The sequence below is a fragment of the Alligator mississippiensis genome, chromosome 8, assembly GCF_030867095.1.
Source record: "Alligator mississippiensis isolate rAllMis1 chromosome 8, rAllMis1, whole genome shotgun sequence".
Lineage (NCBI taxonomy): Eukaryota > Metazoa > Chordata > Crocodylia > Alligatoridae > Alligator > Alligator mississippiensis.
The window spans coordinates 485,266-507,127 of record NC_081831.1 but is presented as its reverse complement, the minus strand read 5'-3'; the positions used below and the strand labels follow the sequence as shown (position 1 = coordinate 507,127).

General features: G+C 62.9%; 2 protein-coding genes across 2 annotated transcripts; both read right to left on the bottom strand.

Moving 5' to 3' along the window:
* Window positions 1-1,041: 1,041 nt before the first annotated feature.
* Window positions 1,042-10,088, bottom strand: ARHGDIA (Rho GDP dissociation inhibitor alpha). Its single transcript, XM_059731900.1, has 6 exons — window positions 9,981-10,088; window positions 4,414-4,627; window positions 3,885-3,968; window positions 3,330-3,406; window positions 3,154-3,217; window positions 1,042-2,712 (listed from the first exon to the last, which is right to left on the bottom strand). Exons 2-6 carry the CDS (start codon window positions 4,604-4,606, stop codon window positions 2,513-2,515), a joined length of 618 nt encoding a protein of 205 aa, XP_059587883.1. The 5' UTR covers window positions 4,607-4,627; window positions 9,981-10,088; the 3' UTR covers window positions 1,042-2,512.
* A 678-nt stretch (window positions 10,089-10,766) lies between these two features.
* ALYREF (Aly/REF export factor) lies at window positions 10,767-20,277 on the bottom strand. Its single transcript, XM_059731899.1, has 7 exons — window positions 20,131-20,277; window positions 17,433-17,854; window positions 17,186-17,317; window positions 14,793-14,940; window positions 14,623-14,686; window positions 14,258-14,432; window positions 10,767-11,055 (listed from the first exon to the last, which is right to left on the bottom strand). The coding sequence occupies exons 1-7, from the start codon at window positions 20,240-20,242 to the stop codon at window positions 11,041-11,043; spliced, it is 1,068 nt and encodes a 355-aa protein (XP_059587882.1). The 5' UTR covers window positions 20,243-20,277; the 3' UTR covers window positions 10,767-11,040.
* Window positions 20,278-21,862: the final 1,585 nt, after the last annotated feature.

Here is a 21,862-nt window from a genome sequence, read left to right as displayed (position 1 = left end):
CTTCAAGGCCCTTTACAACCACCCCCCCCTCCCTCAACAGCAGCCCCAGACACTTCTCCAGGCACTGGAGCATCTCCCATTGCCCCATGCCCCCAGGCAGCCCCGCAGCAACCTGCACAAGCAGAGCAGAGCTGGCACCATGGGGTGACCATGACCCCGCACTCCTGCCTCCAGCCAGCTGCTGCTCTGGTCTCAGGTGTGCAGGGTGAGGGTGCTGGGGCAGAAGCACTCCTTGCCCGTGGGGGTGGGGAGAGCACAGCCCACAATTAGGCCTCCCGTGCACTGCTGCAAGAGCTGGCCCCAGCCCGTCCAGCCAGCTGTGCACAGGGCCCAGCTCCGCTACGCACCAGAGCCCACAGTTCTTTTTCAAGCCGGCAGCTGCTCTGGTGCAGGGGCTCATTGTGATGCAAAGCAGAGGGGTGCTGCGCACTGTTATGCAAATCCCAGTGCCGCGCTGCCCCAGGGGACAAGACCTTTGCACGCACACCAAGAGCAGTGGGAATGGTGCAGGGCTCTGAGCCCCTCGGGAAGCCCCAGGGCCACGGGTGGGACCTGCTCTCCAGCAGCCCCTGGCCCCCACGCAGGGAGCAGCAAGACAACCCACTCGGAGCACCCGCCGCCTCATGGAAGGCTGGGCCCAAGCCAAGGCAGGGAGTCCAGCTGGCCAGGCCCAAGGCGGACAGCTGCAGCCACAGGGAGAGCGCCCTAGCTCTGGTGCACAGCCTCCCTCAGGCCCCCATGCAGCCCGTGGCCTTGAGGCTTCATTCAGCTAGTGAGGCCCAGGGCAGCACAGAGCTCCCCAGAACCATCCAGGCAGAGGCAGGAACAAAGCCCCAGCCAGGATGCAGCCACCGCAGGCAACAGCAGCACCCACTCAGCACCGTAAAGGACGCGCCCGGGCAGAGCAGCACCAGCACCTGGGGGGGTAACGCCTCTGCACCAGGCAGAGCACCACCCAGCACTTACAGCAGGGCTCCCCCCAGCCAGGGGCAGGGTTGCTGCTCGCCCTCAGCAGGAAAGAGCAGAGGGACACAGGCGTGGTCAGTTTGAAGGCTTTATTTAACTGTCATAAAAGGGGAAGCCGATGACGATTCCAACCTGTTAATCCGGGTCAGGGATTTACAGACAAGATGCACCAGACCCAATGAACAAAACCTAGCTCTAGAGGGAGGGGGAGGAGCTAGAGGCAGGAGACTGTAGCTACGAGAAAACCACACGTACTTGGTCCCAGTTCTGGTACAACCTCTGTGTTAAAGCACCCGGCGAGAGATGCGAGCTGGAACGCGCCTGTCCAGTAGCCGGGGGGCACGAGCCCCCTGGCCCCAGGCCCTGGGGGTGGTCGGGATGGAGACAGTGCTGCAAGGGGCCGGGGGGAGCTGCTCTGGGACACAGAGGGGAGCGGGGAAAGGAGTCTACTTGTCAAGGCAATAAATACTGACAGGCCAGGCACGAGTCTCAAAGGCAGAACAGATACGTAAGGCATTCACCACTCTGGAACCTGTGTCCATTGCAAGCTGGGGGCTCTCATGAGTTATGGAAGCAGCTGCAGAAGGGGATGAGTCCGTCTTCCAGCCTGGAACTGAACCAAGAGGGGCAGAGGCTGCTGGAGCATCTGAGCTCTGCAGCCCTTCCTGGCTGGAGTGGAAGGAGGAGGTGACAGCAGCACCAGCGCCTGTCCAGCTGCCCCTTCAGGCCCACCGAGGGGCTGGGGCTGCACCAGGCAGGGCAGGGCTGAGCAGAGCGCTGTGCTAGCAGGCCTGGGAGCCTCTGCCGGGCAATGCTCTGGACAACGTGGGGCAGCTGGCTGGGAGCATCTGGGACCTCCAACAGCCTCCCCCTCTTGGAGGGGCTCTTAGGAGGAGAATGGGTCCAAGCCAGGAGCCACCTGAAGAGGGACTCGGGGCATGACGGGCAAGGGCATCATGCAGACAGACACTGGGGCAGGCGTTTAAAAAGTGTAACAAGAGCAGGACCCCCTCCCTTGAGGATGCACGTTACACATTAAGGCATCATGGTTGCAGGGGACAGCCACAGATGGAGCCACCAGCGTCCTCAGGACGCAGCAGCGCGGGACGGGCAGGCCACAGACATGATTTTAGCTCACAGAGGGGTCAACGGCTGCTTGGCATCATGATTTCCTTGGCCACTGGGGAGGCACCAACAACCCTGGCCCATGAGCAGAAGCACTTGGAAAAGCCTCTTGCCCATGGGACGCAGGGGCCCTCCCTCCCCATCCGCACCTGCCTGGGGTTTGTCAGGAGCAGCAGCAGGGCGACGGGAGGGTGGGGAGCTCCCACCTCCGGCCTGGGGCAGACAGACATGGGGACTGGTGGGTTCTGTTCAGCGGTTCTCTGGGGAGAGATCGGGACGGGGTAGGGCGGAGCAGAGTGCTCTGGGCAACTTAAAAGGAGGGAGGGAGGGAGGGAGGGAGGGGCTCCGATGTCAGCACTTTGGTACAGGGGGGTTCTACCGTAGCCACGGTCTGATTGGCTCTGGGGTTGGCACGGAAGGCCTAGTCCTTCCAGTCCTTCTTGATGGTCAGGTTCCACTCCCAGGACAGGTGGTCAGTCTTGTCGTCGTCTGTGAACTTGGACTTGATGTTGTAGTTGCCCCGGGCCAGCATGCCCTTAGGCGCCTCCTCCATGGGGGTGAGGAACTCGTACTCCTCCCCACGGGGACCGTAGCTGCCCACCATGTACTCAGTCTTGTCAACTGGAAGGAGAGTGAATGGGAGGGGAAGGGAGGGGAGGGGTAAGAGCCTTCCCAGAGCCGACAAGGCAGCACCAAGTGGGCTCGACACCCCCGCTCCATGCTCACAGCAGCCCCGGCCCTCCCCCAGGAGCTGGCGGGACTCAGCAGAGCAAGGACAGCCCCACCGCATGCAGATGCCACCTCGTTCACCGCCACTCCACCCCCCGCGGCTGCTGGCCCCCATCAAGAGCCCACCATCTCCCGCCAGGCCCAGGCCAGTGACAGGCTCCCTCACCACCTGGTTCCACACCACGGCTCCATCTGCTCCAGGACAAGAGGATGGAGCACAACTAGGGCTGGGAACACGCCCAAGACCCTTTCACAGCCCCTGGCTGTAGGCTGCCCTCAGCAGCTACCTCTCTTCACTATTTAAGGCTGGGGGAAGCTGGAGAGGACACTTACTTTTCACCCCTTTCCTGAACGTGTGCTGGATGTACTTCAGTCCCGACACAATCTCCTTGTTCACCTGGAGATAGAGACATGGACAGTGCAGCAGCAGCAGCAGCAGGGCCTGGCCCTCCCCACCCTATGGGCACAGCAAGCTGCCCAGGCACAGGCCCTGCCCAGCAGTTCCTTACCCGGAAGGAGATTTTTATCCGGTACTCCACACCCTCCTTCAGCACAAATGACTGCTTCTTGTAGCTCTCCAGGTCAGCTGTGGGGTGGACAAAGCAGCTCAGACCCTTTCACACTGCCTACAGGTCAGCTAGGAGCTGGGCTCCGTGCAGACTGAGCTACCGGCAGCCAGGAAGTAGTGGCAGAGCCTGGACTCCTGGCCCATAAGGACCCCATGAGGCTCTCATCAGGGTGAGGGTGCCTGGGCACAGCTGGGAGATCCTGCAGGGCTCTTCTTCCTCTAGACCTGCCTGCAGGGCTCAGGGGTGGAGTGGGCACTTGCAGAGTGGCTCAGCAGCTCCCCCGGCTGGTAACAAAGCCTCTGCAAGCCAGAGCCCTGCCCACCCCAGCAGGAGCCAGGCGGCTGGGAGTGCTCCAGAGCCCAGCCTTATGCTTCCCACCCACTACAGCAGCCCAGACGGGCAGGCAGGTAACAGCCAGGACTCCTGCAGACACATGCGTGGAGCCAGCCTGGCAACTCTCCCTGGGAGGAACCTGAAGCACCACCCTTCACTCACCTGTCAGGTCCAACTCAAGAGGGCCAGGGGCACTGGCACAGACCAGTGTCAGTTTGGTCACCACCACGTTGGGGACAGTGGGATCTAGGACAAAGGAGAAGCAATGAGCAGCTTCCTTGAGATGCCCGGGACACTGGGCCCCAGGAGCCGGTCCACCCATGCCCTCCCCACCAGGCCCTGGGAAAGCAGCTGCCACAAAATGGTCCATCTGCCGCAGAGTCCCCAGCACCCAGCCATCCTCTAACGCTGCCCCAGAGCCTCCCACCTCAGCAGCCTCAGGGTCTCCCACACAGCAGCAGTCCAAAAAAAGAGACCGATGTGGAAGTTTTGGTGACCGATTCCAGCCAGCCACCCAGCAGCACCCAATCCTGTGGCCCAGGACACACCCAGGCTGTAGCAACATGCTCAAGCGCAGGACAGGGGTGGGGTGGGGTGGTGCTGCGCTGCGCTGTGCAGCACTGCCTGCTTGGCAGCTCTGATGGGGCCAGGGTGGGGCGCATGCATCCCACGGACCCACCCCAAGTCTCACCCATAGTGATGGTGACAGCAGAGCCCAGCAGGGCCTCCTTGTACTTGCGCAGGCTCTCGTCATCCTTGTCCAGCTCCTGGATCTCCTGGATGCTCTTCTGAGCAGGTGGCTTGTAGTTAACAGAGTGCTCGTCCTCCTCGTTCTCCGCCGCGATCTGGGCTAGCTGCTCCGCTGTTGGCTCCTGCTCCGCCATCTTTGCGCACGTGAGATACACCTGGGGGAGGGCAGGAGCTCAGTGGTGCCACCTCCCAGCTGCTCCGGGCCATGGGAGGCTGGGGGGCTCTTCCCAGCACAGCCCATTTCCTCTTCCAGTGCCCAGCCTTTGGAGGGGGCTGTGGGATGGCTCCCTGGGACAACACCCTGGCCCCCAGCAGCTGCATGGGACCCTCCTTCAGCGCCGGGAACCAGTTGCAGGCAGCAGAGAGGACTGAGCTCTGCTGGCTCAGTTACCAGGACACTGGACCCAGGCAGGGTGAACACCCCTCCCCATCACTACCACCACCGCTCCCCAAAATGGCTCAGCCGAGCCCCCAGGTCACTGCCTAGAACAGATGCCTGCACACGGGGCCATCCTGGGGGTGGGCACGCATGCGAATAGGGGCGACCACCCAGGGCCTGCACTTTGGGGAGCCCCGCAGAACCAGGCAGAGCGGCCGCAGTGACTCCGCGCCACTGCCGGCTGTGTGTGCAGCCACTCACTACTCCCCGCCACCGCCGGCAGCTTCTTCAGGTGCGGGGCGTGTGGGATGGGAGCAGGGGCAGCGCCCCGCATGGGCTGATTTGCCTCAGGCCCCACACCCTGCTTGGGTTGGCTCTGCCTGCGCAGCACAGGCCCTGGGCTCACAGCCTCAGCCACCGCTGGTCCTTTGCCCCATCGGGCTGTCCCGAGCTGGGCACTGGCTGTCCCCCCAGCAGAGCGCGGCACATGGCTCATCTGAGCTCACGCTGGCCTGTTCCAAAGGTCAAGCCAGGCCACCAACTGGCTGCAGCTCCTAGATTAGCAGCCCTGGCGTTGGCCTGCTCTGCACCGGGATTGGGAGGCTTCGCACACGACTCTGGTCAAACCGGTTTGCTGCTATACGCCCAGCCATGAGCTGCTGCCTCCCCACACCCCTGACCTTTCAGAGGCCCTGGAGAGACAGCAAGGGCAGCTTGGGCCAAGCCTGGCGCTACAGAAAAATGTGAAGCCCTGGAACTGCCAAAGGCCTCCCCGCTACTGACATCAGCTTCCTGCGACCAACTCCCCAGCTCAGACCCAGCCACTCCCCTCAGCGCTCCGGCCTCGCACCCGGCGCCACCTTCCAAAGCTCTGCGTAAACAGAGTCCAAGACATGATGGGATCTTGCTCACAGCGCTCAGGCCCCTGTCTGGAGAGCAAGGAGCATCGCGGCACTGCAATGGGAATGCCAGCCAGGCACGTTCCCCCCGCAGCCGGACAGTGCAATGGATGTGGGCACAGACCCACTCCAATGCCAAGGTGCAGCCAGGGTGGGGGAGCAAGCAGGGAAACAGCCAGGGCACGCAGCAGCAAGGGGAGCCTGGTGCCAAGCCCGGCTGGGGTGCAGAGGCCTGCCTGGCACTGGTGGGACACTCTTCAAGCCCCGCCCCGCAAGCTCACACCTGGGCTCCACAGGCCACAGGATCCGCCCAGGCCCCAGAGCTGCTCGTGCCTTGTTCCTGGCTGGCCCGTCTGGCTCCCGCTCCCAGCTCCAGGCACTTGCACGCTAGTCACCAGCCTCGGCCTCTCGGCTAAATTGGACTGACTGGGCTCAGTCAAGCCTTTGCCAAGTCTCCACACCTCTCCCCATGCTCAACACCCCTGACACCAGGCCTGGGGGTGGCTGCTCCAGGTCTCTCCCCACCACTGTGCACAAGGACCAGTCACCCTTTCTCCCCCTTCCTACAGCCACATCAGCCCTTTCTGGCCCAACGCTGGGGGCTTGCATGGAGCTGCTTCTCTGTAGGACCCTTCCCCGGGTCCTCGCTGTCCAACATACCGTGCCCCTGCAGGCTCAGCTGCGCTCCCGGCCCCAGCACCAGATCTCGCATCTAGGCTCTGCCAGCGCTCGAAGGTGCCGGGCAGGCCGAGCCATCGTGATTGCTCTGCACAGCAGCTTGCTGTTCACCAGGCAGCCCTCCCGCCCACAGCTCCTGGCAGCAGAGATTACACGTGTGCTTCCAGAGAGCTGGTGCAGTTAATCACAGTGGGAACAGACCTCAGCTCTTATCCCTGCTAATGTGCATGGGAAACGTGCCCAGCTGCCAGGGCTTCCCCATGGACAAGCACTCCCAGCCCCCAGCCAAGCTCTGGCCAGGCCAGCTGGGCTGCTGGAGGCAGACGGTGCCTCCCTTACTGGGGTGACATCTGCTCTGCAACCTCCTCCACCTGACTGCAATTCCAGGCCCTAGGGTAGGCCAAGGACCCCTCCCAGCTGCCGCCCTGCTGCCCCTGCACAGACACGGCTGCCACTCGCCTCCAGGCGAAGCACTCTCCACACCAGAGATGAGCTCCAAGGGGCAGGAGGAGCCTTAACCAGGGCAGAAAGGGATGTATGGCTCCCAGCAGCCCCGGGCTCCAGCCAGTGCAGAGCGCCTGGCAAGCCATCAGCCCCGTGGGCCAAGCCAGCGCAGGCTGCAGCACTGGGCGCAGGGAGCTGGCGGGACACAGCCTGGGTGTGGCCACGTTTCGGACGTTACTGGGGAGCAGCTTCCTATGAAGGGCCAAGCCCTTACGTCCAGCATCAGGTAACCACCAGCCCAGCACTGCCCCCTCCAAAGCAAGCCTGGTGGCCCCCAGCACCACGCTCCACATGGCTGGGACTCCTGTGGGTACCACGGGCCCCAGCAGCCCCCTGCCAGCACTGACAGTGAGGACAACTCCAGGCCCAGCAAGTTGTAGCTCAGGGAAGGACACCTCAGTGCCGGGTCCTGGGGGCTGCCCACCCCCCGGCGAGGCACTGGAAGCAGAGTGCTACCACGCAGGCGGAGGGCAAGGAACTCACTCGGGCCTGGGCTGGCGGTGCCGGGAGGGGCCACGTGTGCCCAGCCGGATAGAGGGGCCCAAGGCTCGGCACAGCCCGCCCACCCACCCACCCACCCCAGAGGCTCCCGCTGCCACCTCCTGCCCTGCCCTGCCCACGCCCAGCAGCTCGTCCCAGCGCGCCGCCCCCCCCCGCCCCAGTCACAGCTCCTTGGCAGCTTCCCCAGGGAAGGCGCCAAACCAGGCAGGAAGGAGACTGTCACGAAGCCTCCCCGAGGCCGGGGCTCTTCCTCCAGCCGCTGAGGGGAAGCGCCTGTACAGCCCAGGTCAGTTGGACAGAGAGGGCTGGTGGCAACATGCTCTTGGCCTCTGCTTCCTGGTGCTCAGAGCTGGGCAGACCACACTGCCAGGCCACCCAGACTGACCGCGCCAGCTACCAGGGGCCCCGAGGCCCATGCTCAGGCGTCCCAGCTGCAGCGGGGCACCGGTGCAACCTCCAGCAAAGTGGCGCCTGCAGCAGCTGACGCACCAGGACCTGGGCATAGACAACCACAGCTCCTCCCTAGCTGCTGACCTCCGCACACAGGTCCTGCTAATGGCCGCCATGCGGGCAAGGGGCACCAATGCATGGAGACGCCCCCCTCAAAGAGCCTGGGCTCCTCACCGCTTTGCAGGCTCCCACCCCGATCAATAGCTCCCACACCGCACGGCCTTGCGGCCCCAAGTTGTGCTACTGCCTGCCAGCGCGGGTGACCGCAGGCTGCTCCGCTCCTGCAGCACCAGGCAGCACCCACCTCCGCCGCACAGGAGACCCTCCTCCAGGATCTCCCCAGACCAGTGGGTCACAGGCCGCAGGCACCTGCTGCTGCCCTGGGTTCTCCCTTCCCAGCCCGGGAAGGCAGAGCAGCGCAAGGGAAGCCCTGCCAACGCAAACAGCTGCAGGCGCCAGCACAAGAGACTCGGGGGCATCTCGCACCACGTGCAGCTGCAGGGATTCTCCCCGCTCCAGACCTCCCCCAGCCTGCACACGCCCTCCTTAACCTGTCACCATGACAACCCACAGCTAGCAGTGCTGCAAGGAAAAGCCCCCAGGAAACCCTACATGCACCCAGAGCGGCCTTTCGCAGGCAAACCCACGGAGCTGCTCAGCACCCTCCTTGCAATGCAAGCCTGGCGAGGGAGCCCAAGGGCAAGGGGGCAATGCCTTTCCCCGCAGCAAGCCTCGGCCCTCGCCATCGCAGCACCAACAAGGAAGCCAGCCCTCGAGCAGAGGGGAAAAATGACTCACCGGCACTTCCCCGCAGCCTCAGCAGGGGGCAGGACAGGACTCTCACCCTGCGCCCGAGGCAGAACGCAGCTCCTGAGCCTCCCAGCACGAAACCGCTCCCGCCCGTGGCTCTCAGGAGCACGAAGAGACTGCAGCAGCAGTGCCGTCGGACTCCCCTGGGGTCTCTGTGCCCACCCACGCTCGGGCACCCTGCAGCCGGGATCCCCAGGCTCCTGGCAGACAGCCCCTGGGGACTGCAGCCGGCGCACGCGTGCTCTCAGCGGGGAGGTGGGAAGCCGAGGCCCCTCCGGCCAAGCGCTCAGGGACAGACGACTCGAGCCAGCCCCAGGACACCTTGCTAAAGGGCCACGCTGTCCTGGGCCCGGCGCGGGGACGAGCCAGACCAGCCAAGCGGGCTGCAGGCCAGCTCCGACATCGAGCCCATCGGCCAGCCACGGGCACGAAAGGAAGTATCCGAGCGTCCCAACCCACGCCTGCCCTGGAAACAGCGCCCGGGCTCTGCTCAAGTCCTAGGCCCGGCGGCACGGGCAGCGAGGGGGTGGGGGCACCGGGGCAACCCCCAGGAGCCCACGGACGGACGGACGGACGACAGAGGCAGCCGGGCCCCGCGGTCTTGCTGGTCGGCCCCGGGGCGCCCGCGAGCCTGGCACCGGGGAGGGGCAGCAAGCAGGCGCCGGCGCCTGCATCGTGTGCGTCCGTGACCCGGTTGTGACGGAGGGAGCCTGCCGCCTCCAGAGCCTTTCTGCCGGGCTCCTTGCACCGAGCAGAGGCAGCCCCGCCGCCAGGGCCGCCCGACCCCGCTCGGGTCTGCCAGCCAGCCAGACAGCCAGCGAGGGAGGGAGGGAGGGAGGACAACGGCCTGCGAGCCCATCCCGTCTCCTCGGGCTCCGCTCTGGCGCAAGCGGCTGCGAGGCCGGCCCGGGGACGCCGCTGCCTCCGCGGGGGCAGGGGGAGCGGGAGCACGCGGCTGCGAGCGGGGCCCGAGGGGCGAGCGCGGCCGGGCCGGGGGCTCCCAGGCACCCGCGGGCCGACAGCGGCGCACGGACCCGCCGACGCCGGGCCCGGCTTTTGTGGGGGGCCGCGCCCGGGGGCAGGCCCGGCGAGACCTCGGCACAGACGCGCCCCCGCGGCGGAGCGGGACCGGGAGCCGCCGTGACCCCGGAGACGCCCCCAGGCCCCGCGCGCGGAGGCCGCAGCACTGGCGGGAGCAGGACCCGGGCGCCCCGCCCCGCCCGTGGCCCCGGGCCTGGGCCTGGGCCTGGGCACGAGAGGTCGCAGCCCCGCCCCGCCCCGCCCTACCCGGCCCGTTCGCTGCTCCGAGCTGCACTGACACCGCCGCCCGGATCCGCCCCACCGCCGCTGCGTGCCCTCGCACTTCCGGGACACGCCCGTCACTTCCTGTTATATGAGGCCGACCCCAAGTGCCTCACTTCCGGCCCGGCTCGCGACGCTGATTGGCCAGACGGGACTGGGCATGCGACCGCTGGGGGAGGGACCATAGAGTTCGGGCGCCGGAGGGAGCGCCCCTGCGAGAAGCATGGCGGGCTGTCCGCAACCGGAAGCGCCTGTGGCAATAAAGTGGAGGCGGCAGCCCGAGCCCCGCCCCTGCCGTGACGTCACCGGGCGGGAAATAGGCGGGGGGGGGGGGGGACGGATCGCGGCAGCACGTGGAGCAGCCCCACCCGGCAGGGCTCCGGGGGGCGGAAAGGGGCACACGAGGCCCCCCCGAGAAACGAGCAGGGGGCGGGGGGTCACTGAAAGACCAAGTCTTTCCTGGGCCCCTCGCAGCCAGGCTTGGTGCAGCAGCGGGGTCCGGGCCCTCCCGCCACACGCTGCACTCTCGTGTCCCTGCAGCTAGGGCAGGGCGGCTCCCCCCGCAGCTGCACGCACACAGCTCGCACTGACGCTGGGGAGGGGAAAAGAGCCAAGGCAGAACAGTAGCCTCCTCCGGAGGGCAAGGGACTCGGCCCTCAGCACGGGATGCGACAGAGGCCTGCCCACCACCTCCCACCCGCTCACGCTCCTGCCGCCCGCTGACTCCGCTCCTCGGCTCCAGCTGCAACAGGAAGCAAACATTTACAGATCTAGACACATTTCTATTTTATTACGGCAAAGGTGAAAAAGCCACCTCCGCCCAACAGGCAACCAGTAAAATTTTTCCCAAAAATAACTCGGTACAAAACAGGTCTGTTTCAGAATTAAAAAAAACCTTTACATGAGTTTAAAACCTATTCCAAAACATAAAAGTAAAACAAATTCCGTCCTTGATAGTAGTAGCCACAGTCGTACACCCCTCCCTCCGGAGAGCATGGAATGAGATGTCTGGAGTCCTTTCCATGCAGGGGACGTGCTCGCTGCTTTAGCTGGTGTCCATCTAGAACAAGAGTGAAGTGCAGTTACTCGGCTGTGCCATGGGCAAGGCAAAGAGGACCTATGGAGCGTGCTCGCACAAAGCTTTCCGGTTCAACCCGAGCTTAGCCAGAGCCTCAGTCCCGTTCATGATCAGTTTAGAGCCAGCTGCTTCCACTGGAACATACCAATATGGGAAGAAAGGGTCAAACTGGCTGAAATGCATTAGGTGTGAACCCGCCTAACTGGGCACACTTTAAAAATGAACTGACTGGTGCACTTCTCCAAGGTGGGCAAGACCCTGCTCTCCCTTCCCCTCTTTCCCAGCACCCCTGTCTAGTTTTAAGAGACCCCATTTCATTTCCACCACCTGAGAGGGAAGCCCAGCACATCTCAGAGGTTGTACTATTCCCCCTCCCCCCCGAAATCCAGCTCCAGCTCTCCTCCTCCGTCACCCTCTTATTTTCATCCTGTTCTTCCCAGTAATGTTTAAAAGGCAAGGCACACCCCACCCTTCTCAGATACAGGAAGTGCGTAGTGAGAGCAGCCCTCCTGAATTATGAAGCACGCAGGCAGTCCGGGGCATGCTGCATTACTTGTTTTTAGTATTAGCTTCACGTTAACAGGTGCCCATCTTAGTTTTCTGTGTCCTGCAGGTGTGTGTCCACAGTACAAACAACTGCAGAAACTGCCCTGGAGAATCTGGCTGCCGTGTTGCGCAGTTCAGCCCCTACCACGACCGGTACCTGCAGCTCTACTCGTGGCATGGCCCCCCAGAGCACATGGGGGGGGCAGCAGACAGAAGCCAGGCTCCAGCACTCCAGGTTGGGGCTGTCATAAGGCTGGTAAGCAGTTTTTCAGGGCAAGGTTGCCATGGCAATGGGAGAACAGGTCTCAGCAAGCAGTAGCAAGGGGTGAACAGCCTGAGCAATGTAGAGGAAACGGCTCAGGACAGGGGTCAAAGAAACAGGCCTGTGCCACATGCACCTGCTGGCGCAAGAGGCAGTTGAGCTGGGTAGTGCAGGTGGGATTCTTGGCTGCCAAGGATGCAGAAGGAGGCGTTAAGGATGAGGTGTTACAGGTGGGGGGGCACTTCTACCACCACGGACAGTAGCAACATACTGACATTAAACCAGTTAGGTTTCAGACATTCATAACACCGCCTGGGAGAGAGCACTCCGCAGCACTGCTGCTCAAGCCTGGCGGCAGCCACAAGCATTCAGCGCACGCACGATTTAGTAGTTTTCTTTGCTAGTGAAGCACTGGTAAAATAAGCCTTTGTCAGCCAGTCACGCTGCTGGTGTAGATTCAGCACGTGACCTGCAATAACACCAGGCCCTTGCTACTTCCTCCTTGCTTTGCAGATGCAAACCAACGTCACACTGACCATACAGTGACAGTCCTGTGTGCTGACTCCTGCATTTCTGGCAGCTGGTCTCCTCAGGCCTAGGGCCCCGTGTCACTCACCCCGCCAGCCCTTTTAAAACATCCCTAGGAACAACTCAAGTGCTCTGTTCACTCCTCTCGAACACTGGTCCCAACATAGATCAAGCCTAGGGGTCCTCACTGGAAGTGTTTTCACAGCAGCTAGCTCTGCTACAATATAGTTTAAGCCTGTTCCATGCTAAGCTTCCAGCTTGTGAATTAAGTCGCATGAGGTCTGGCCAACTCCATTTCCCCCCGCTATCACTGTAGTTCTGCAAGAGAGCCATCGAGCTGCCCATCAAGATGTCCTGTACAAACCCATCATGCTACTTGCTGCTCATGTCTTCGTTATCTGTTAAATGCCTAGAAGTGGTTTAATAAAAGTTTTTCCAGCATGTACTAGACAAAACCTGCCCAGGTCACTCTTATTCTGATAAATGGGCACATTTGCTCTGCTTCGTTCTTCACATACCTCCCAATGTGTCTCTTAGCAAGGACTAGAGTCTGAAATGGCAGTCAGTTTGCCGATCACTTCCCCTTATCTAGGAGACTTTCACATAGCACATGCCCACATGCTCGTTAACAGGAGCCTGAAAGCCTCACAGTCTAAGCCAGGGGTGGGCAAATAATTGGGCTAGGAAGTTTTGGCGAGCTCTTGCAAGCTAGGTCAGCACCCCCTAGCCCACAACAGCTCACCAAGAGTCCTCAAGTGATAGATTACTAAACTGGTCTGGGGGGGCACCAGACAGAGTGGGCAGGGTCTCCCCCACAGTCAGCTGAGTGAATAGGATGGGGCTGTGGGCAGGAAGAGAGCAGGAGGCCGGGGGTAAAGCCGCGATCCGCCCCCAGTAAGGCCCCATGATCCTGGGCCTGACCTCACCCATCCTGCTTCCAGACACTGCCCCCTGCACCCCCATCCCATTGTCCAGCAGAGTGCACCCTGCCTACAGGGTCCTGGGTCTGTCTCCCTGGAGACCCTTCCCACCTGCTCCGTCTTGCTCCTCGGGGGGCGGGGGGGCGCAGCACAGATCATGGTACCTAGATTTAGTGGCAGCAGCAGCTCCTCTGGCTGGCAAGCAGAGTCCAGCCACTGTACTGCCCCAGCCCTGCTGCATGCCCGGGGGTGGCAGGACTGACCACATGCACTGCAGTCCAGGCTGCCCACCACATCTGGGCTAGGTGGGGCCGAGGGACCCCCTGCAGACTGAATAAAATCCCTTGGCAGGCCAGATTCAGTCCACGGGCTGCATTTTGCCCACCCCTGATCTAAGCTGTTGTTAACAGACTAGCTGCAGGCACCCAATTCTTTAGATCCATTACCTACATTTCCCAGTCTAATCATAGGCCTGCTTTCTCCTTTAGGACAGCTCCACTGCATGCATTCATTCAGTCAGTGGAGGCTGCCCTGCTGAGTGCGGTTGCTGGCCCCTTTATTTGAAGGGGCAGGGGGACAACACCAGATGTGCCTCCAATGATGCAGCCCTTCTCTGCTAGCCTTCAGCATCAGGTCACACTAGGTCAAGCTCTTTGCCCCAGCTCTTCCCCTCACCCACAAAGAGTGGACCCAGATCTTCACAGACAGTAATGTGCAGCACTGACAGGAGAGTCTGGCCCAAACAGGCCTCTGCCTGTTGAAAAGCTGGTCCCCGAGGGCCACTTCTTACTTCTGAATAAGACAATTCAGGAACCAGGTACTGACCAGTCTCGAGGAGACACATTTGGCCCATCATTCTGGCAAACAGCTGTAGACTGTTGAGGACTGATGTACACATACAAACTCCACCCAGGGAACCTGTACTTACCCTGGCATTGTAAGCATCCAACTGTGCATCTAATTCTTCTGCAGAGAGTTGCTGCTTTGAACTTCTTCCTGTTCCTCTGCCTCTCCCTCTGTTCCCACCACGGCTACCTCGCCTGTTACTGCCTCCACCACCAAATCCTGACCCACGGGTTCTGGTCATGCCACCTCTGTTTACACTGTGAAGCAGAGAAAGCAGTTTTGTTAGTCATGGCACAGTCCCACCACAAGGAAACCCAACCACCAGGAAAGTGCTGCAAGGACAGACCTGAAGCCCAAAGCCATCTTCCTACAGAAGCAGGCTACACAAATTCACTGCCCACATGAAGAGAACGAGTCACCCAGGCCCCATGAGACAAAACATCTCACCTTTGTATTGGTCTCCTCTGTGTGTCTATCTGTGATGTGACCAGTTGGATGTTCATGGGGCGCCCTGGGAGAGGGGAAAACGGAATACAAATTTCTGCCAGTGGCACTGGCAACTAAAATCCTTCCCCTACTGAATCAAGTGTCCCCTGGAAAGAGCCAGGCACACTCACCATCCAAGGGGACACCATTGTACTGCTTCATCGCCTTCAGAGCATCTGCCTTTCTTTCAAAGTGTACATCTGCCGTCCCTAAACTGCGTCCAGACCGGTCATAATGTACTGCCGCCTTCTTCAAGGTCCCAAACTCTGCAAAGAGTTCCTGAAAAACAGAGAGAGGGGAGCTGTTGGCACTTGCTGAGATGCAGAGAAGCTATTCCACACCAGAGACAAGAACCCGGAGAAGGGGAGGGGAAGGCGGCATCTCTAGCTGTGGCACCAGTTTAGGGGTTCAGTTGCCTTTCAGAAAACATTAAGTGACAGCCCAGGAGATAGTGTGTGTGAAAGGACAGAACTCAAAGCCACAGGGGCAGCAGCTCCAGAAGATGGAGTGAAAAGCAGATCTACGTGCTCAGGTTCAATTAGACTTTGCTCGCTGGATCATTTACACATACCCACTGAAACCACTTCTGGGACACTGAGCCGATTCTTCCTCAAGGGGAACTTTGTACATCTGATACCAAGATCAAACCGATAATCCTGAGCTCAGTGACACAAGTCTGCCACTCGCCTCACCAAGGAGCCGGTCACTGCTATAGAGCTGCACTAATTCCTAAGCATGCCCAGGGGTTCTGTGCGGCAGTTTTCAGTGGAAACTTGTCTGGCAATCACGTGAGAAAAGATTTAGTCATTCTGAAACCTAAGGCGATGCTCTAGGCTCTCTTGCTTTCTGCCCCCAGCAGACAGAGGGGAGGACAAGCAGCCGCAAGCTTTGTACAGCAAGTTTTATATCTGAGTAAAGCAACTGGCAGTAGCTTGCTGCCTGCTCCAAAGTCTGTTTCTAATGCACCTAGCTCCCACTGAAGCCCGAGCACGCCAGCAAGCAGCTCACTCAGAGGGAGATTGTGTGCCCACGGACAGAACAGGAGCAAGATCTCAGACCTGCTTTGAGGCTGCCACCAGGAGTGACCCAGGCTGTCATTTGAATGCTGTGGCCTAAATTCCTGAGCAGCAAGATGGGGACACCTACCTTCTTTTCAAAAGGGCTGCGAGGCCCTTAGATGGGCAGCACTACACCCAGAGGGCCAATCGCTCCAAGGCCAGCAGCACTACCAGCAGGCTCCAAGGCCTGTTTCTAGCTTTCATCCGTCTCATACTACATCTGTGCTGAAGCCGTGCCTGCCCTTTACCCCAAGGGAGGCTGCGCAAACACCCACGACAAGCTGCTTGCATCAGTTACTTCCACAGGAAGTTCTCACTGCACTGCAGACTTCAGTAAGAGCCAAGGACAGAGCGCGCTAGCTCTCCGTGGGCAGCAACGAGAGCTCAGTTACTGCCCAAGTCACCTGTGTGACCAAGACGTAAGCAAGCATCCTCCTCACCACTGTCGGCATGGTGGAATCGCTCACGCAGACTGCAGCTCTGCACTGACGATGTGTGTAGGAGTGTCAAACCCAATCCCACCCGGCTGCTCAGCACCTGTCGGCCCAACACAGCCAAAACACTATAAAGTCAGCAGGACTACAAAATGCCACTCTCTGTCCATGCAAAGAGCCAGCACTGGCCAAACTCCGTTGCAAGGAGGATTCTCAGCTGAACAGCTGTTCGTTTCATTTTGGTGCCTCAAGCAAACTTTAGGATTTGCTGCAACAGGCAAAAATACAGTCGGTTGTTCTCATTCAAGTTAGCTGGAAGCGACTGAAAAGACGCTGGCTAGGGAAGTCTTTGACCTTACACTTTAAATCACAATAAATTCTCTCAAGTGACCTGGAAATTAAAAGATGCTTTCGTTTTCCCTGGAAAGACCCAGCCTAAGGGCTACTCGGTGCTAAAGCTTTTACCAAGATGGCTAACCCGGCAAAGCCCCTTCTGGGGAGGCAGCTTATACCAGCAAGACAAGGCACCCGCTGCAGAGCGACCCCTCGCTCCCAGAGGACGCCACGGCGCCGGCAGGGCCTTGCGCAGCGAGTCTCTGCACGGACCCTCGACCGCGACTAGGAACGCGCAAGACTGCTGCGTTTCGGCTAGGATTGCTTGGCTCCTCCCCACCAAAGAGGAGAGCGCTGCAGACACCGGAGGAGGACGGCGCCCCGTGCTTTTCTGAAGGCGGTTAAGTCCTTCCCACACAAAGCACGTCCCCAGCTGGGCGCGCCGAGGATGCCCCGTTCAAGTGCAAACGAGCTGTGGCCGAGGCAACGACTTCAGAGCAGGGAGGAGGACGGCGGGAAGGGGCCCGAGGGGACCCCGGAGAACAGCTGCAAACGTGGCGTCTGTAGGCACCTGCCAGCCGCCGCAGAGAGGGGAGCACCCGCCGCGGGGGCACAGACCGGGCGCGGCCCCCGCGAGCGCCAGGAGCCGGGAGGCGCGAGGAGGGGCCGGGCCGCGTCACGACGTGCCGTGCCGCCTACCTGGATGTCCGCGTCCGAGACGCCAAAGTCCAGGTTGGAGACGAGGAGCTTGCCCCCGGTCTCCACGCCCGCGCCCGCGCCGAAGCCGCTGTCGAACAGGTCGTGCTGCCACTTCTCGGGGAGCTGCTTGGGCTGCAAGGGGACAGGCGGGCTCAGCGCCCGCGGCCGCGGGGACCCGAGCACCGCCCGGCCCGGCCAGCCAGGCGGCCCCCGCGGCCCGGCCGCCCCCCGCCCCGCCCCCGCGTACCCGGCTGTAGGGCGCGGGCCGGTTCCTGCCGCCGCCGCGGGCCATGAGCGGCCGGTTCCGCAGGGGGCCGCCGCCGGCCCGCCCGGCCCCCAGGCCGCCCCGGCCGGGGCCCCCCCCGCGGGCCGCGCCGCCCCGGCCCCGGCCCCCGCGGCCGCCGGCGCGCCCGGCCCCGCGCTGGCTGCGGTTCAGCTTGATGATGTCGTCCAGGGACATGTCCATCTTGTCGGCCATGATGGCGGCTCCGCTCCGGGCCTGCACTTCCGGCCGCGCTGCGCCCACGCCGGAAGCGGAAGGGGCGGGGCGAGGGCGAAGGCCGCCCGCGCGGGGCTTTATGGGGCCGCCACTTCCGGGGACGGTGCGCGCGCGGGGGAGAGCACGTGAGCGGGGCGGGGCCGCCACCGCCCGTCTCCTCCGCCCCGCGGGTACTGGGGGCAGGTGTAGCCCCAGGGGGGGCTGTGGGGGGCAGATGTGACCACGGGGGGGGGCAGCACGTGGTCGCGGGGGGTGTTGAGGGGGCAGATGTGACCGGGGGGGGCAGCACATGGTCGCGGGGGGTGTTGAGGGGGCAGATGTGACGGGGGGGGCAGCATGTGGTCGCGGGGGTGTTGAGGGGGGCAGATAAAGTCCGGGGGGGGGGCAGCACGTGGTTGAGGGGGGCAGATGTGATGGGGGCAGCACGTGGTTGCGGGGGGGTGTTGAGGGGGCAGATAAAGTCCGGGGGGGGGGGGGGGCAGCATGTGGTTGAGGGGGGCAGATGTGACGGGGGGGGGCAGATAAAGTCCCGGAGGGGGGGCAGCACATGGTTGAGGGGGGCAGATGTGACGGGGGGGGGGGGCAGCACGTGGTCGCGGGGGGTGTTGGGGGCAGATGTGACGGGGGGGCAGCATGTGGTCACGGGGGGTGTTGGGGGGCAGATGTGACTGGGGGGGCAGCACATGGTCGCGGGGGGTGTTGAGGGGGCAGATGTGACCGGGGGGGGGGGGGGGCAGCACGTGGTCGCGGGGGGGTGTTGAGGGGGCAGATGTGACGGGGGGGGGCAGCACATGATCACGGGGGTGTTGAGGGGGCAGATGTGACGGGGGGGCAGCATGTGGTCGCGGGGGTGTTGAGGGGGGCAGATAAAGTCCGGGGGGGGGGGCAGCATGTGGTTGAGGGGGGCAGATGTGACGGGGGGGGGGGCAGATAAAGTCCCGGGGGGGGGCAGCACATGGTTGAGGGGGGCAGATGTGACGGGGGGGGCAGCACGTGGTCGCGGGGGGTGTTGGGGGCAGATGTGACGGGGGGGCAGCATGTGGTCACGGGGGGTGTTGAGGGGGGCAGATAAAGTCGGGGGGCAGCACGTGGTTGAGGGGGGCAGATGTGATGGGGGGGCAGCACGTGGTTGCAGGGGGTGTTGGGGCAGATAAAGTCGGGGGGGGCAGCATGTGGTGGGGGGGGGGCAGATAAAGTCCCGGGGGGGGCAGCACGTGGTTGAGGGGGGCAGATGTGATGGGGGGGCAGCACGTGGTTGCAGGGGGTGTTGGGGCAGATAAAGTCGGGGGGGGCAGCATGTGGTGGGGGGGCAGATAAAGTCCCGGGGGGGGGGGGCAGCACATGGTTGAGGGGGGCAGATGTGACGGGGGGGGGCAGCACGTGGTCGCGGGGGGTGTTGGGGGCAGATGTGACGGGGGGGGCAGCATGTGGTCACGGGGGGTGTTGGGGGGCAGATGTGACTGGGGGGGCAGCACATGGTCGCGGGGGGTGTTGAGGGGGCAGATGTGACCGGGGGGGGGGGGGGGCAGCACGTGGTCGCGGGGGGTGTTGGGGCAGATGTGACGGGGGGGGGCAGCACATGATCACGGGGGGTGTTGAGGGGGCAGATGTGACGGGGGGGGCAGCATGTGGTCACGGGGGTGTTGAGGGGGGCAGATAAAGTCCGGGGGGGGGGCAGCACGTGGTTGAGGGGGGCAGATGTGATGGGGGGGGCAGCACGTGGTTGCGGGGGGGTGTTGAGGGGGCAGATAAAGTCCGGGGGGGGGGCAGCATGTGGTTGAGGGGGGCAGATGTGACGGGGGGGGGGCAGATAAAGTCCCGGGGGGGGGGCAGCACATGGTTGAGGGGGGCAGATGTGACGGGGGGGGCAGCACGTGGTCGCGGGGGGTGTTGGGGGCAGATGTGACGGGGAGGCAGCATGTGGTCACGGGGGGTGTTGAGGGGGGCAGATAAAGTCGGGGGGCAGCACGTGGTTGAGGGGGGCAGATGTGATGGGGGGGCAGCACGTGGTTGCAGGGGGTGTTGGGGCAGATAAAGTCGGGGGGGGCAGCATGTGGTGGGGGGGGGCAGATAAAGTCCCGGGGGGGGCAGCACGTGGTTGAGGGGGGCAGATGTGATGGGGGGGCAGCACGTGGTTGCAGGGGGTGTTGGGGCAGATAAAGTCGGGGGGGGCAGCATGTGGTGGGGGGGCAGATAAAGTCCCGGGGGGGGGGGCAGCACATGGTTGAGGGGGGCAGATGTGACGGGGGGGGGCAGCACGTGGTCGCGGGGGGTGTTGAGGGGGCAGATATGACAGGGGGGGCAGCACATGGTCGCGGGGGGTGTTGGGGGCAGATAAAGTCCGGGGGGGGGGGCAGCACGTGGTTGAGGGGGGCAGATGTGACCGGGGGGCAGCACGTGGTGGCGGTGCCTGAGCTGGGCCCTGACCCCGTGCCGCCCCTGCCAGGCGCCCGGGAGCCGGCCGTGCACGGCGCCATGAAGGTGAAGATCAAGAGCTGGAACGGGGTGGCGTCCTGGCTGTGGGTGGCCAATGACGAGAACTGCGGCATCTGCCGCATGGCCTTCAACGGCTGCTGCCCGGACTGTGAGTCGCCGCTCCCCGGCCCCTGCCCCCAAGCGCTCGCTCCCTGCTGACCGCTGTCCTTGCCTCCTAGGTAAGGTGCCCGGCGATGACTGCCCCTTGGTGTGGGGCCAGTGCTCGCACTGCTTCCACATGCACTGCATCCTCAAGTGGCTGAACTCGCAGCAGGTGCAGCAGCACTGCCCCATGTGCCGGCAGGAGTGGAAGTTCAAGGAGTGACGGCGCCCTGGGCTGCAGTTCGGCCTCCGGGTTCCCTCTCCCTGCGGCCTGGAGCAGCAAAGCGTTGGTGTGGCATCGCGCGTGTGCCAGGCACTCGCAGGGACACCAAGCAGGCGCAGGCCAGGCCCCAACACACTCTGACTTCCCGCAGACGCAGAGCAGCTCCCGGCTGCCGTGAGCAGTGCGGATGTGGCTACATGTCTAACATGTTCCCAACGTTCGTGCGAGGACCCCAACCGTGGCAGTCGCATCCACACAGCACCTCTTCCCTCCGTGCAGCCCGAGCTGGTCGGCTTTTCCTCTGCCCTGTGCCTTGTGCCTACAGGGTCTGTGCAGCCCCCATTCACCTGGGTGAAAGGGCAGCAGGACAAGGTGGATCCCATATTGCCCTTCCCGTGGCAGCCATCAGTGTCTCCACGAATATGTGAGTCCTTGTTTGGGCACTGAACATGGACACCCCTGTGCCTGACGTTTTAGGCGCTGCTACTGCTGGCTCAGCTCTGCCCGGACCCAGACAGAAACATCTTGTTCAAACGTGCCAGGAGGCCGAGTGAGTTTAGCTGAACCTGTCCCCTGCCTGTGCCCTGAAAAGCCCTCTAAGGCCTGGCCTGACTCCACCTTTCTCTGGCCTCTGGGAGGGCTCTAGTAGCTGCCTCAGGCTGTTCCTCCTGTGCCTCCATGTGTGGGCATCCCATGTCCTGTTCCCTTGATCAAATGCTCTTGCGTCCTCTCAGCTGCTGAAGGTTTGCTGGTGCTGCTTGTCACTCTGCATCCAAGCAGGCTGCTCCCACATGTTAGCAGCCGTGGGAGGCTGTTGGCTCTGAGCGTTAGCAAGAGCGCCAATGCTGCCATGACCTGGAGGGTCAGGGGCTGCAGGCCGGGCACGCTCCTCAGCAGCAGCATCCTGCGCTCTCTGAGTCTCGGCCGCCGGCCTGATGAGACCTGCTCCTTTCAGGCAGCCTCCAAGCAGCAGCAGCATCGGCTAATTTCCAGCTGCGACGTGTTGGTACGTGGATTGGTTTCAATAAACCCTGGGCTGTGATTCATGGTTCTTGCTGCTCCTTACTGTTGTGGGCCCAGGGGAGCTCTTGTGAAGGCGGCTGCCCACCCACAGACACCGAGGGGGCGACTGAGTCCATGCTGTTGACAAGGACTCTTCCTGGATGTGCAGCCAGGTGGCAGGATGCGACCTGTGGCCCTGCCTTGGCAGTGATGCCCGTCCCCACGCTAGCTGAGCTGACTGCCCACGTCCCGCGAACCACCTGTGCTCCCTGCTTCATCCTTGGCAGTGCCCCAGCTATCCCTGCCAGGCAGACCACCTCCAGCTGCATGATGGAGCCTTGGGGGGGCAGGAGAATAGCGCAGCAGGGACCCCTGT